The following is a 16,278-nucleotide window of genomic DNA, read 5'->3' as shown; positions in this document are numbered from 1 at the left end:
TGGTTATGATATAACCTTGTCCTTGTCTGTAGTGTATCTGTATAAACAAAGTAATGCCATTCTAGTTCTGCCATTGAGCCATAATGCAATATTTTAATTCATTCATTCATTCATTCATTCATTCATTCATCTTCAGTAACCACTTTATGGTGGATCTGGAGGCTGTCCTTCTAACACTGGGAGTGAGGTGAGAATACACCCTGGGTGGGATGCCAGTGCATTGTAGGGCAAGAAATGTAATATGATAGTCGTACACTTGACGTTGAAATTCTTGACAATTGATGTCTTAAGTGGCTAATACATACTCCCAGTGGTCATTTTATTAGGTACACTCACTATATGGATGCAGTTGGTAGGTGGACAATTACGGACTGTAGGCTGTCTGTTGTTAGCCTTGCTCTATTCCCTCCATCAGTATAGAATATATAGAAGGTTTGAGTGGTGCACTCAGTACTGCTGTGGCACTGACATGGTAGTAGCATGTTAGTGTGTGCTGTGCTGGTGTGAGTGTATCAGGTACAGCTGCAAGGCTCTGACCACTTTATTAGATCCAAATTCCTAGTTGGTGTGACATGCTTGTGTACAGACTTTGGCTCTTTTTCATGTGCAATTTATGTTAATCGTCCTTAAGCCTTTGATCAGTAGTTATCTCACAGCACTGCAATTACAACACAGAATAACCTGACAGAACATTGTCCACCACCCAAATCATATCTGCTGAGTGGTGCTCCCATGGTGATCCCCTACAAAGTGCACCAGTATACACCTGATAAAAGGGCCAGTGATTTTGTAACTAAAGGACAGAGGTTATTATTTTATTATAACAGCATGGCTCTGAAAATAGTTCTGGCTTTTATATATTGTACATGAGAGGTTTATAGTAGTGTGCTGTTTCTAATGCCTTATTGTTTCTATAGTAACAGCTACTAAGAAAGAAAAATGTGTAATAGTTGATATGGTGAAGCTTTGTGTAATTTAACTGTCTACGTTTTGCATTACAGGAGATTCTTCAGGACAGAAGACTTTGCACTTTAACACTTACTAGAGAGAAAATGAGGGTGGTAAGAGAATGTTTACATGCGGTTACAGCTGCTGTAAGTGACAACAGGAACTAGTTCTGCCAGCGTTAAACAACATTAAATATAACTATATACGATTTGCTGTTGTATAAATGGGACAAACACTTCGGGACGTGCTGTTATGAGAAAATGATTGAATCAGGGACTATTTTCCTTTCCCTATGGCGGAAAATGACTCCGAGGTGACTACATCTCTGCGCACTGAGACACACTGTAACACTTAACCAAAAAGCAAGCGATCTGCGCATGCGCACGGGGTGCTGTCAGTAAGGGTGTGTGCTGTTGGAAGGGAGTGAAGCTAAAACAGCTGCCAGAAATCTCTTCAAGGAAAAGAATAATACATTGATACTTACACTGGTAAGTTTACCGTCTAGCTGCTGTTATAGTGCAGTCTTCGACTGAGACTCTGAAGCTGAAGAGGTAACTGTAAGTGTTAAAAGCAAATTTGAGGTTAGCCACTTGAACCCATTTCCATTTAGAAGTTCGCCAAGGCTAAGGTAACGTTAGCCAAGCCAGTTTGCTAGCAAGCTGATTCTGAACGGTTCAGCAGTCATTTGACGTGAATTATTCAGTTAGCAAGATTAATAGGAGATCTCCGAGGCTGACAATGTCTAGAATATTCAGCATATTTAATAGCAGTAACTATAGTCGCTAATGTTAGTAAACTGGACTCAGTGCAGATCACGAAGCTGTGTAAAATCACTTGGCAGAAAGATCAACCTAATCAAAAGCCTGAATATCAGTTAGATAGTTCGGAGTGAATATGATAAACATAAACATGATTTAAAAAAAGTAATAATAAAGTAGTTGTCGTTACTATGTCGTTACTTTCACATTGAAGAATTGACGAGAATGAAATGAATTTAGGCCATTAATGTTGAGATTACACACAGGAGCAGAACATGGCCAAGCAAAACAGTGCATGCCATTTAATATTGTTAATTTAGGAGTGACTCAGAAGCTAAACTCGTATAGACTGAATCAACATGCACCATGAGTTAATGCGGAGTAGCTTTTCCTTTTTTGATTGATTGATTGATTGATTCATCCTGGTCAGGGTTGCAGTGGATCCAGAACCTATCCCAGGAACACAGCATGAAGTGGGAATACGCCCTGGATGGGATGATAATCCATCACTGGGCATCATGCACACACATTCGTTCATATTAGAGTAGCTAATCAAAGCCGAGTAACCAACATCAGCTGCATGTTTTTGGGAAGTGGGAGGAAACCGGCGAACCTGGAGGAAATTCACACACTCACACACACTATGTGAAATGCCACACAGACAGTAACCTGTGTCCAGGAACCTGCTGCGCCATCGTACCCCTTAGCAGTTCCTTTAGAATAATAAAGTATTGTAAGGTAAACTTGAAGACAGCCTTTTACACATGAAAGTGTCGTTGTTACGTTCAGCTTTAATTACGTAAGTGATATGGAAAACTGATTTCATGCCTTGCATTACGTTATAGAAGGTACGCTGCTTAGCACACTGCTTAGTTACATGTTGCCCTAACAATTTTTTTTTTGCTGTAAATAAGTATGAAAGGTGCTGTACAGTATGTTATATACTATGAGAGTACACCATATTTCAAATTAAAAACACTGAGGACAAAACATGGACAGGTAAAACGTTGAAAGCAACCATGTTCAATAAAATTGTTATTTACTGTATGATGTTTTAAAGCTATCTTCAATGGCGACGCAGTGTGTGACCAAAGTGGAGCTCACAGTCTCCTGTGAAAACCTTTTGGACATGGATGTGGGCTCCAAGTCTGACCCCATGTGTGTCCTGCATATGAGTACATCTGGAAGTCAGTGGTTTGAGGTGAGTATTTGAGCAGAGACCTGGCATACTAGATAAAGGTGGGTAAAGGCCAGACATCAATTAAACGGCACTGTTTATAACCAGTTTATAACAAAGGTATTGCTTTGGCTTCTCAGGTGGACCGCACAGAGAAAGTAAAAAATTGCCTGAATCCCAAATTTGCCAAGAAGTTTGTCATCGATTATCACTTCGAACTTGTACAGAAACTTAAATTTGGCATTTATGATATAGACAACAAAACCATTGAGCTGAGTGATGATGACTTCCTTGGAGAGTTGGAGTGTTCCATGGGTCAGGTAAGAACAGCTGCTGTTTACTGTTGATCAGCATAATCTTTTGTAACTTCTTGTGTTTACATTGTCCTATCATATACATTCATCATATTTCCACTCATGTTTGGGTAGTTATGTACAGATACTTTCACTTTGACTAACCAGCTGAGCCCCGCCCATCAGAGACACAACCCTGGACTATAGCCCACAACTCAGGCATATAATAATGCATCTCAAATCTGTAGGGTTCTTCATGTTTGCATGTACATTTAAAGAATTTTTAGTCATTTTTTCTTTGTTTTTGTTGTTTAAACACAGATTGTGTCAAGTGGGAAGCTGACCAGACCACTAATCTTGAAGAACAAAAGACCAGCAGGAAAAGGAACCATTACAGTGAATATTCATCCATTATACTGCATTAATATGGCAAAAAGAAAGTTGAGATGTACTGCCTAGCTTTTGTATTTATAACCTGGCTGCAGTTAGATGCCCTGGCTAGATTTGTTAGACTGCTTATAGAACCAGTGTAGTTAATTATGTATGAATGTTTACGTTGCAGGTTGTTTTGATATGTTTGCATACTCATTAGCTGAGCAGTACAATCTGATTCATTGTAATTTGAGTGATTAAAAACAATGTGTATCTTTGTCCCATCTGATTAATTGGTTGCCCTTTCTCACCTTGGTGATTATATCTGTTTAGCCGTAAATATTACCTGCATCATCATTTTGTATCATTTTGGACCCAGAGCATTGCCATAAAGACGAAAGCTAGCTTTCTGGCAAACTTTCAGGCAAACATGAGATATGTTTACATAAATGTTGGTTTTCATCAAACCCTGTTTTTGAAAAAAAAGGGCCTTAATATTTGCAGTTTGAATCTGTCATATAATCTAATGTTAATTCTCAGATATAGTCTTTAGTGTTCTGTTGTGGCAGAAGGTCAGCACTGCTGAATACTGGTGTAGGTTTCGGCCTGTTGTCAGGAGATCACAAGTTTGAATCCCACCAATGCCACAGCCATTAATGACCGGGAGCCTAGGTAGCAAAATTGGCTGTGCTTTCTATGTAGGAGGGATGGCATTCTCTCTTCCCTGTCAGCCGGAGATTAAAAGATATGGCAACTGGCTTCATGTGTCTTGGAGCAAGCATATGATAGCCTTTAGCCTTCCCAGTTAGAGCTGACTAGTGGGTGGGAATTGGCAGAATTGACCAAAATGGGGGAGAAAAGAATACGAGTTGAGGTTGCAGGAATTGTAAAAAAAAAAAAAAAAAAAAAGAGACCAGACAGTTTTAGTTTGAGCTCATTTTATTTTCTTCTTTTGAAAATGCTTGTTTTTGTTCTAGATCATTGCAGAGGAAATTAAGGATAATAGGGTGGTGAATTTTGAAGTCGAGGCCAGGAAACTGGATAAAAAGGTAAGATAAAACCTAGCTTTTATGAAAAAGAATAAAAAATAATAATAATAATTCACATTTTCTTACATTAGAGTGAAGGCATACTGTTAAAATTTCTTTCATAATTTAAATTGTTCTAAAATTACAGATTTAATTAATGCTCTTAATGAATCCATTTTCCAACAAGAATGACTAATGTACACTGGTTTAGTTGTACTCGCTCCAGCACCTCTTTTACCACAATTAAACCAAATATGTTTTCTTGTCATAGAAACTGTTTATTGTGATTTAATTTGGTTTAATCACATTGGATCACACTTAGTCCAAATACTTTAACACATTAATGGATCAGACTGAATGTTTTTAATTAAAGTTAATTCATAACTTGATTTTAAATTGTAATCAGCAAAGCTGTCAAAGTTAAATAATTTATGCACAATGCGATGATTGCAGGATTTCTTTGGAAAATCAGACCCCTACCTGGAATTCTACAGGCAGATGGACTCAGGATGGCAGCTTGCCCACAGAACAGAGGTATAATTCACCGCTTCAGTGGGAAATGGAAAAAAAAAATCCTTATACACTCAATGAGCACTTTATTAGGAACATATTACTAATACTGGGTAGGGCCTCCCTTTATGCTCAAAACAGGTTCTTTGTTGCATGGATTCCACAAGGTGTTGAAAACATTCCTTTGAGATTCTGGTCCATGTTGACATGATTCACACAATTCCTGCAGATTTTTCAGGTGCACTTTCATGCTGTGAATCTCCCGCTCTACCACATCCCAAAGGTGTTCTATTAGATTCAGATCTGATAAATGGGAAGGTCACTGAAGAACACTGAATTCATCGTCATGTTCATGAAACCAGTTTGAGATGACTTTTGCTTTGTGACATGGTACATTATCACACTGGAAGGTAGCCATTAGAAGATGGGTAAATTGTGGCTGTGAAGGGATGCACATGGTCAGAAACAATACTGAAACAGGCTGTGGCATTCAAGCGATGATTGATTGGTATTAACAGGCCCAAAGTGTGCCAAGAAAACATTCCCCACACCATTACACCACCTCCACCAGCCTGGACTGTTGACACAAGGCAGGTTGGGTCCATGGATTCATGCTGTTGGTGCCAAATTCTGACCTTCCCATCTGTGTGCCTCAGCAGAAATTGAGACCAGGTTACATTTTTCTAGTCTTCAACTGTCCAGTTTTGTGAGCCTGTGCCCACTGCAGCCTCAGTTTTCTGTTCCTGGCTGACAGAAGTGGAACCCGACGTGGTCTTCTGCTGTTGTAGACCATTCTCCGTTGACCTCTCTCATCAACAAGATGTCTGTCTGCAAAACTGCTACTCACTGGATGTTTTTTCTTTATTGCACCATTCTGAGTAAACTCTAGAGACTGTCGTGTGTGAAAATTCCAGGAGATCAGCACTTATAGAAATACTCAAACCAGCCCGTCTGGAACCAACAATCATTCCATGGTCATAATCACTGAGATCACATTTTCTCTCTATTCCGATGGTTGATGTGAACATTACCCAAAACTGCAGGAATGTATCTGCATGATTTTATGCATTGTATCTGCTCACACGATTGGCTGATTAGATAATTGCATGAGTGAGTAGGTGTACAGGTGTTCCTAATAAAGTGCTTGGTGAGTGTATATTTTTAGATAAATAGAAGAGTTGACTATTTTAAAGATGTAAATGCTGCGTTCAAAATATAAAGCCCATTAATAAATGAGTATGTAAAGCCTGTTAGTATAGTAAGAATGAAAAAGTAATATAAAGTAATTTTTTATTTTTTTGAATGAGTGTAGGATATATTTAAGTGTTATTATTTTTTAACCCACCTTATAGTCAATTTTTGTATTCAGTTATATTTTTAATTCGTTAGCCTGTTAATGGCTTTTGTCATTTTGGAGATATATAGTCACATATTGTATTGTATTTTTTTCAATCCTCTGCTAATTCTTGCATTACTTGACCCTTTTATTGTCATAATCAAATAAATAAGGTGCCTACTTTGCTAAATTCTTTATTATCAGATGACATAATCTGGATACTTACTACAGAAATATTGTGCTGACTGAAGAAGATGCATCTCTCCTTCATTCTGTTATCCTAGGTGGTGAAGAACAATCTTAACCCCTGTTGGAGACCTTTTAAAATCCCTCTGCAGTCTCTCTGTGGAGGAGATATGGAGAAACCCATCAAGGTAGTGTATCCTTCCACTAGCAAATCACCATACTTAATTTAGCTCAGGCATTTTAATTGCATTTAAGGCACTTTATCTGACATGGTAATGATAGCCTTGTTACTAATATACTGGTTTCTGCAGCTCATTTGGGAGTGTGTTATAAACCTTGAACTCCTCTTAAATGAATGAATGAATACATGCAAAGTTGTTTGATAGCAGTCTATTATTTGTGTAATAATACTTTGATGTTTTTCTTGTTTTATTTCCAAAAGTCTCAAAAAGGAAAGACGACTGTCATAAAGTGGTTGCTCAGTTGAGTTTAATTATATCACATGGTTTGCATTAACTCTAATGTTCTTAAATGTGTTCCCAGTAGAGTAGTGCAGTTATTTCATCTTCCTTCTAGAGTGATGTGTTGCACTCTTCTGGACTGACGTGCTTTCTTTAATTAAACTGTTGGTTTAGAGTTTATTCCAGCTCTTATTTGGTATTCATATTAGATATCTGGCTACTCTAAGTATGGTGGCTTTTTTTAATCATATCATATCACATGTGTTATCATTTAATATGTACATTACATTACAGATTTCATAACTAATGTTACCTTGTCTGGTGCTAATGTTTATGCTTTTGTAAAGCATTGTTCTGCTGTTCCTTTTTTAAGCAGCATCATACTCAAGTTTCAAGTCATAATCACAAATGTACATCATAGAGAGAATCATAGATATTTGCCTATCTATGGTTCTTGGTTTGGTGTTGATGCATGCCTTCTATTACTGTCTGGCTTGCTGTGTCAGTATGAAGTGAGGGAGTGAGATTTAGATGGTCATGTTGTTACTTTGATGCTTCCGAAGGTGGAATGTTACGACTATGACAATGATGGGTCACATGACCTTATTGGGATTTTTGAGACCAATATGAAACGCCTGCAGGAGGCTACACGCACTTCTCCGGTGAGAGCGCCTTTAAAATACTTTCATTTTACTTTCACAGCTATTAAATGTCATTATATTATATTTCTGTGTGTCAAACGGGTTGTGTTATGTCCTACAGGCAGAGTTTGACTGTGTGAACATGAAGAAAAAGCAGAAGAAGAAGAACTATAAGAACTCTGGTGTTGTGAGTGTGAAACTCTGCCAGGTATTGTACCTGTCTCATGCCCTTTCCTGCTGTTTGAGCTAGCTGTGCTTTACACAGTTTTAAGAGACGCTGTTTCTGAATTTGTTTTTGTCATGTAAAATTGTTTTAAAATTATTTTCCTTTTTTTTACGGCTAAGGTTGTGAAGGAGTACTCATTTTTGGATTACGTCATGGGTGGCTGCCAGATAAATTTCACTGTAAGTCTGTTTCAGTCATGAATATTGAAGTATGCCAAATATTTTCCTCAGCTACCAGGCTACCAGGCTCTCATGCTTCCTCTTCTGCAGGTTGGAGTGGACTTCACAGGGTCAAACGGTGACCCAAAGTCTCCTGATTCTTTGCACTACATCAGTCCTAATGGGGTCAATGAGTACCTTTCTGCCATCTGGTCTGTTGGCCTGGTGATTCAGGATTATGACAGGTAATAATAATAATAATAATAATAATAATAATAATAATAATAATATTAAAACTTTACTTTATATAGCAGCTTTAAAAGTAGCTTCTCAAGGCGTTTTACATAAAAAAAAACACAATCATGCATAAGCACAAATCATAAAAAATAAACATACATAACAACTCAATTAAAATAAATCAGATGCAAAATTAATTAAAAAAAAGTAAGTTTTAAGATAAGATTTAAAAATACGTAATGTCTGTGCGTGTCTGGTATCAGCCGGAAGTGAGAACCCATTGTTTAGTAGCATAAGAAGAGAAAGCCCTATCACCCATGGAGCGTAAACGAGTCTCAGGGACAACTAAAAGACCAGACTGAGACAGGCGAAGGATTAATTTTAGCTCTTAAAACAGCGGGGCAGTTACAATTCTGCAGTCTCATTTATCACCATTGCGTAGAAAAGTTTATGAATCGTTTCTTCCACATGAAATTGAGAATTCCTTTGAGTCTCACCTCACTACTACACGAAAGGAAAAAATTGTTTGTTTGCCTTGACTCATTAAGATATAGAGTACATTGAGTAATGGTAACACAATTGCTGGCTTTTACAAACTTGCATGGTCATATCTGCATTGTTCAATTTCAGTGGTTATATTTCTTATTCAAGTTAAAAAAAACATGCTGGAAGGCTCTTTTTTTTTTTTTTTTTACATTTTATACAAAGAATACTGTCTTGTTTTTTGCAGTGACAAATTGTTCCCAGCTTTTGGGTTTGGGGCACAGATTCCTCCAAACTGGCAGGTAAATATGATCATATTCTAACTTTAGTGCCGGTAATTAAAGTATTAGAGTATTATAACATTATGACTACATTTGTTTTACAGGTGTCTCATGAGTTTCCACTTAACTTCAATGCATCTAATCCATTCTGTGCTGGTATGTAATAGAAGTAATATGAAGTGGCAGGATAATAAGCTCCTGTAGATATGGAGTAATTGGTCAGAGGGGGAATAGTAGATGATGATGTTTGGTGTGTGTCTGATGTTGCTCCTGTAGGAGTAGAGGGCTTGGTGGAAGCTTACAGGATGTGCCTGCCCCAGGTCAAACTTTATGGGCCTACAAATTTTGCTCCTATCATCAGACATGTGAGCAACTTTGCCCAGCAGGCGCAACAACAGAATACAGCCAGTGTGAGTATCAACACAGAACACAACCATTACATCTCTCTGTTAAAGCCATTTCATTTAAAAAGCAAATTATCCCCTTTCATTGGAAATTGCATATACAATACCTTTTTTAAATGCAGTAGCTACAGGGTGGTGAAGTTGGTGTACTGTATATAGGGTTTCTCACAAAGGGATTAGGCATTGGCATTGGTGTGTGTGTGTGTGTGTGTGTGTGTATGTGTGTATGGAGTGATGGTTGATGTAGCGTTATGTACATTCATTATGTAAATATATATTTGAACAAAATCACCTTACTTTTATAAGAGCAACAGATAAAAGGATAGAGTGATATCACAAAAGTATCCAAGTAAGACTATCATACTTAACATGGCAACTTCATTACGTATCAGATTCTTCACCATTCTATATGTATTAAGGAATAAAACATGACAGGGCATGCTGTTATAAGAAAATAATCAATGATGGAGTGGTGAGATGAGGCCCAACTTGAAGCTGAAAGTTGACTATTTTCTAATAACACCTTCTAATGTCACCTTCTAATAATTTTCTAATGTCATGATAGTCATTCTTTTTAATTTTATGGTTACATTTAATGTCATGGAATGCCCATGAAACAGTTGAGTTATAGCAGTCGTTCCCTCACTTTCTCTTGAACTTATTAAGAATAATAAAAAGAAAAATATATAAGAAATAAGAATGAGAAAAAAAGCTGCTTGTTACAGAGAAACAGTGAAACGTAACATCCTCCATCCTTTTCTGTGGCGGAAAGCTTTACCTCTGACTGCTACGGCGCACTGAGCAATATTTTCCACATTTTCTCAAAATTGTTGAATAAACATCTCCTTACAGAATGCTTCACCATATCAACAGTGAAGGTTTTTTCTTTGTTAAATAACAACACATTTTTTAGTCCGTTTGTTATTAGCCTTAGATTATGTAGCGTGTCCGCAATACAAATCTAATTATAGTTAGATTTAACGTTGTGGAATGTCCAGGAGACAAGTTAGGTCCTGTTCTCACTTACATTATAGCTGCGATAAACAGTCACTCTTCACCACCAGCTGTCACTGTAGAAACATTAACGTATTAGAATGAGCAAATTAATATTAAACTATTGTTCATGTTACAGCTGGAACTACCTGTTCTGTTATACAAAAATAATGCACGCCTTCTAAGCAACCAGATTCAAGTATACAACCAAAATAGACTAATAATTATGATAAATATAGTTGTCTTGTAAAATGTAGTTACGGTTTGTTTTAAACTATAATAAACACATTTTGAAGTATTATGGTTTTTTTTTTTACGATTTCATTTGCACTGTGTTGAAGTTTGTGATTTCTTCAGTATATGCTATGAACATACTATAGCTGCTCGTATTTTACACTGTTTTTCATTTCTTCCCTCTGTGTTTCTCTGTGAGACAGCAATACTTTGTTCTGCTCATTATCACGGACGGCGTGATCACAGACATGGACCATACCCGAGCTGCCATCGTAGCTGCTTCCCATTTACCCATGTCCATTATAATTGTGGGTGTGGGCGGGGCTGACTTCACTGACATGGAGATCCTGGATGGGGATGACGGACGTCTGAAATCTCCATCAGGAGAGCCAGCCGTGCGGGACATTGTGCAGTTTGTGCCATACAGAAAGTTCCAGAATGTAAGTTGGCCTGGATGTGCAGCTGTACAGCTGTATTGGTCTGGCTCTATTCCTGTCTTTCAAGCTGATGGTGTTTTTTGCATTTTGTGCTTACAAAACTAAACCAATCTCTTCAACTATTTTTCCTCAGATTTTTAATTGTATATACAAATAGGTGTAGTACATAGGAAGTAAACTTGATATTTCATAGGAATTTTAGTAATTATATAAACATATTTACATAAAACATCTTGATTATATGCATACTCTCTTCATTGTGTGTTTTTTCGTTGAAGCTCTGCCAGCCTCTCCCTCTTTTTCCATCTCTTTTCAGGCACCCAGGGAAGCACTTGCCCAGTGTGTACTGGCAGAATTGCCTCAACAAGTAGTGTCCTACTTCACATTAAAAAAACTGCATCCTCCCCATGATCCAACCCCTTCATAGACATGTAGGGCTATTATAGGCTTCTTATTTAAAATCAGTCTCTGCTGACTTCACCTTGCTTTTCTATGCAATAAAGGTTGCATGGAATGGAGCATAAGAGACATGGAAAATGTAACATGAATGATGATTTAATGTATCACGTCTCTTGGTGCCTACTGTGACTTTCTCACCTTATGATCACTAACCTCATAATCATGCTGTTAACACCATCTTCTCTTTCTGTCTGTCTCTGTGTGTTTGCAGGCTCCTAAAGAGGCATTGGCACAGAGTGTGCTGGCAGAGGTTCCTGGACAGGTTGTCACTTTCTTCAACATGCTGAAGCTCAGCCCTCTTAAATCCAGTACTCCTGTAGCTGATTCCGACGGGCAAATGAAGATGAATGCCTAATGGTACTTCAGCAACAACCAATAAGAGACCTCACCAGCTCCAGCCCATGCTTCATTCCTTTCCAGCGTGCTGGTCCTTTCCTAAATAAATCACTCTAAGGAAGTATGTAAATAGATCTACAAAGTCTGTGCTAGCTTGCCACTTTAAAGAGCAGCTCTTCATACACACAGCTTATTTGGGGTAATAAACTTCATATCTACTGGTAGCAAATGTTTATATTAATCTGATAGTCCAGTATATACATGTACACTTTACTCAATTATCTCAAGAAAATGCAAAATTTAACCTGCATGCTCAGTGGTAATGAATGGTAGTCACATGCTGCAGGAGTGTGATTTGAAAAGCATCAGATCCAGATTACCACTCCAGAATAAATCTGAAAAACTTCAGTAAAACATTTGCTGAAACATTTTGTTCAGGATAGCAAATTAACTCTGTGGAAAGCTTTTGTTACTGGTGCAGAAACAAGATTTTGAAATCTTAACTGCTTTTTTTCTGCACCATATCGCACTGGGTTCTCATTTATACCAGTTAACACCCCAACACTACATGCACCCGAAAACAATAGTCAAGTGTGCTTTGGGTCAGGTAGATGTGCTCAAGATATGTATATTTAAAACAAGATATGTTTTGACTGCAATCAAATAAGCTCATGCTCTGAGTTGCTCTTTAATAATCCAGACAAAGACAGAAGTGCCATGTAACTCCTCACTAAGGTTATGTTCACATTACAGAATTTAAGTGTCCCAAGTACTATTTTTGCCCAAATGTGGCGCAGAGCTGTGTGAACCCAGAAGACAGATCTTTTCAGTCCGATTTGATCACACTGATTTTCTGTACAAAGCTAAGGTATGGCAAGTGCTGTACTTTGCCATACCTAGTTTATGCTCTTACATTCAAATACAAATGGGAACCATCAAGGCAAAAAGATCAGAGCAAAAAAATCTGAATTGAGCACTAAATTTACTAATGTGAACATAGCCTAAGTGCATGTTTACACATATCGGTTCAAATGTGTGTGTGTATTGTTTTTTTAATCTATTTTTGGTTATGTTGAATCCCGTTTGGTGCCTTATATATCAGGTTTCCAGCAATGCTATAATAATTTTTTATTCAAACTGGATATATTTTTATATGTTATATAAATTGCTTTAATATTTAGAGGAAAGTTATTATTTTTATCATAGTTTACACAGTTCCTTTAATGAAAATGCTTTAATCGTTAATGTTGTTATGCTAATTAAGTGCCATAATATTAATCACACTGTTGAGGACCTGTATGGACCTGAATGGGTATATAGCACACAGCACAGGTTGCCGCCTCACACCAGGATTCTTGGGTCGATCCTGAGCTTGGGTTACTGTCTGTGTGGAGTTCTTTGTGTGTCTGTGGGGTTCCTCCGGTTTCCTTTCAACCGCCAAAAGTATGCCACTAGGTCAATTGGCTATGCTAATTTGCCCTTAGATGAGTGAATGAGTGTGTACATGGTGCTGTGCGATTGACAGGCACCCAGTATTCCCAGACTAGACTCCAGATCCTATATATTATACTATACAGCTACTGTATACTGTTGAAAAGATTCCTCTTAACTCATTTCCTGCAACTAAACTGTTAAAATTTCCCCATTTTGATTTCAAGAAAATTTCCCCATTATACTTCAAGAAATTAATAGTAAAAAAAGCAACTGTGTTTAAACAAAATTTGTTTGGAGCAACGTGTATCATTTTTATCCCTAATTCCGAGAAAAACAGGTTCGTAGAACACACTCACATTGCTCCAAACAAACACACATACGTACACACACACACACACACACACACACACACACACACAAACACCACATACTATATATATGACTTCATAAAGGACTCCACACTGTGTTGGTTATGTTTGTGTAGGGGGACTGAGGTGACTTGTTTAATACTGCAAGTGTCTTACCAAACTTCCAAATGGGTCTTGTTCGTCTTTGCTGTCTTTGGGTGGTTGTCATGGTAAAAGCAAGGTTTTACATTTCTGTGTTCCTTTTTATGACTAGTTTATGACTAGTTTAACCTATATTACAGTATTAATGAACTTATTCTACTTTTATAAAATCATTATTTGAATATACAGATGTGTATATCTGTGCTTAGTTGTAGTATAATATTTCCCATTCACTAGGGTTAGAGATTAAAAAGTTTGTGCACTTTTTAATTTTGAGTTTAATGTTTTTAAAACGTGGAGTTTAGTATAAAGAAATGTCCAAGTAATTGTTAGAAAGCTATCATGATGCAAATTCTCAAACTGGGCTACACTGTGGGAAGTGATATACACAGATGTGTGACATGACTACAATGACTACATAATATGATAACCACATGTCATATTGTGGTGGGCACAGTGATTATATCAACACATTGTATTGCTTCTTTTAATTTGTTTTGTTTGCTTCTAGTTGCAGGTAATTTGATTAATGCTTAAATTAGTCTTCTATCCCAAATTCCATGAAGATGTTTGTATATCAGGAGTGAAATGGATTGAACTGGAACAGTGACAACTATATTAAGATATTGGCCTTGTATTCACTGTGACCTATATTCTTCAGCCAAAGCAGTGATCAGCATGGAGTTCACTGTCCTAACTGAACACATAAATTGTTGTACATAAATTGTTGAATGCGTATTGTCTTTTGTGTTTTGTTGGATGCACTGTGATTATATGGGAGGAGGAGGAGGAGGAGGATGATGATGATGATGATGATGATGATGATGATTGGTGGCTGAAAGGTTAAGGCTCTGTGTTACTGATCGGAAGGTTGGGGGTTCAAGCCCCACCACTGTCAAGCTGCTGCTGTTGGGTGCTTGAGCAAGGCCCTTAACCACATCTACTTCAGGGGTGCCGTATCATGGCTGACCCTGTGCTCTGACCCCAGCTTCCTAGCAAGCTTGGATATGCTTTTACAATAAAGTAGAATCTTAATTAATTCACAATACATTTTAGTCTGCTTTTTAAAATCAGTTTATTTAGATAAACAAGACATGAAAAGAGATTGTATCCTACTATTATTACCACATATGATCACATATGATCAATATGTTCAACTTCCTTTGTTTGACCTTGAAATAATTAAGAAACACCAAGCAAAATTTATAAATATATATATACTCGCAGCATTAGTGCATTGTTTGTTGCTGAGGAAATGGATGCAGCTGAAATCCACCTGCTGCGCTGGGAAGTTCCATACTAAGAATAATGAAGGTGTAAATTGTTTTTTTTTTAAAACTATATTTCAGTCTAAGCCCATGTTAGTATTCCTTATACACAGTAACCTACAATAGTTGCAAATTAATGATCTTACCTGCTTCCAAACACTTCATGCATCAAATGTTTCTAGTGATCATAAGTACAGTATGTGATTTGAAATGACTCAATACATTCAGTTGATTAAATGAACCACAGCTAATTACTAATGTTGGAAAAAACATAACCTAGAATAGGTTAGGACCTAGAATAGACCTAACCCAGCACTTTCTGTAGTACCTGCTATCCTGTTAAACTGTTCATTGTAATGGTGATTCTCAGACTTCTTTTAGCCAGGCACCCCATTAACTATAAATAAATTCCACAGACCCCCTCAGTACAGATTTATTTTATAATGAAGCTATAAAATAAACAATAATATCTTGCATATTTATTGGGGCCACAGAGCCTTTTTAAATTCCTGAACTTTCCACTTTGGTCGAACACATTGGGTCCAAGTTGACACTATTTAAAGTCCTACTTGTTTTTGAGTTTTGAGATTTGCATTAAACCCATTCAGTTCAAGACACCTGTTAAACTGTCTCATAACTCTAAGAAGTCAATAATGAATTTCGTAACTTTGAAAATGGTAGGTTGTGATGTTCATCACTGTGATAAAAATTAAAATCACAGACCACCTGGTGGCCCCCGGACATCACTTTGAGACTAACTGCCCTACAGTGTGTGGTAGCTGCATGTCTGTTTCTCACTGTCATAGCTAATAATGGAGGCAGGGGAGAGCTAGCACATATTATAGCTTTATAACACACGTTTTCTCTAAATTAACACATTCAGTTGTGACTTCATTACATCCATATACAAGTATGTCATTTCTCTGTGTCCGTTAAAAAAAAACAAAGAAAAACAAAACTGGGTTTCACCCATTCTTGCCCATTCTCACTTTGTGCCAGGTAAAGAAAGAAAAAAAAAAACAAGTAGTTTTCTAATATTAATTTTGACTCTACACTACCAGTTAGCGTGAATGCTGCTTCTGTTCGCAAGATTATGTGAAAGCGTGGGT

The 16,278-nt window shown here is 37.3% G+C and overlaps 1 protein-coding gene across 2 annotated transcripts; it reads left to right on the top strand.

The window, feature by feature from the left end:
- Positions 1 to 85: 85 nt before the first annotated feature.
- cpne3 (copine III) lies at positions 86 to 14,637 on the top strand. Of its 2 annotated transcripts, XM_026926304.3 has the most exons (17): positions 86 to 1,436; positions 2,767 to 2,907; positions 3,024 to 3,203; positions 3,498 to 3,572; positions 4,526 to 4,597; positions 5,030 to 5,110; positions 6,707 to 6,796; positions 7,633 to 7,731; positions 7,832 to 7,918; positions 8,056 to 8,115; positions 8,206 to 8,339; positions 9,062 to 9,116; positions 9,200 to 9,251; positions 9,372 to 9,505; positions 10,930 to 11,166; positions 11,480 to 11,594; positions 11,834 to 11,997. In XM_026926304.3, the coding sequence occupies exons 2-16, from the start codon at positions 2,776 to 2,778 to the stop codon at positions 11,588 to 11,590; spliced, it is 1,599 nt and encodes a 532-aa protein (XP_026782105.1). In that variant the 5' UTR covers positions 86 to 1,436; positions 2,767 to 2,775; the 3' UTR covers positions 11,591 to 11,594; positions 11,834 to 11,997. The 2 variants fall into 2 exon arrangements, with proteins under 2 accessions (XP_026782105.1, XP_026782104.1); XM_026926303.3 differs by lacking the exon at positions 11,480 to 11,594 and having other exon boundaries at positions 93 to 1,436; positions 11,834 to 14,637.
- The last annotated feature ends 1,641 nt before the right edge of the window (positions 14,638 to 16,278 follow it).

Source organism: Pangasianodon hypophthalmus, chromosome 1 (assembly GCF_027358585.1).
Source record: "Pangasianodon hypophthalmus isolate fPanHyp1 chromosome 1, fPanHyp1.pri, whole genome shotgun sequence".
NCBI classification, from domain to species: Eukaryota; Metazoa; Chordata; class Actinopteri; order Siluriformes; family Pangasiidae; genus Pangasianodon; species Pangasianodon hypophthalmus.
This window is presented reverse-complemented; position numbering and strand designations above follow the sequence as displayed.

Bases quoted from the DNA above. Each gene is read 5' to 3' on its own strand.
- cpne3 (XM_026926303.3), top strand. From the start codon at position 2,776: ATGGCGACGCAGTGTGTGACCAAAGTGGAGCTCACAGTCTCCTGTGAA. The intron at 7,919-8,055 runs GTATTGTACCTG...TTTACGGCTAAG, and splicing joins TGAGTGTGAAACTCTGCCAG to GTTGTGAAGGAGTACTCATT. The intron at 9,506-10,929 runs GTGAGTATCAAC...TCTGTGAGACAG, and splicing joins AACAACAGAATACAGCCAGT to CAATACTTTGTTCTGCTCAT.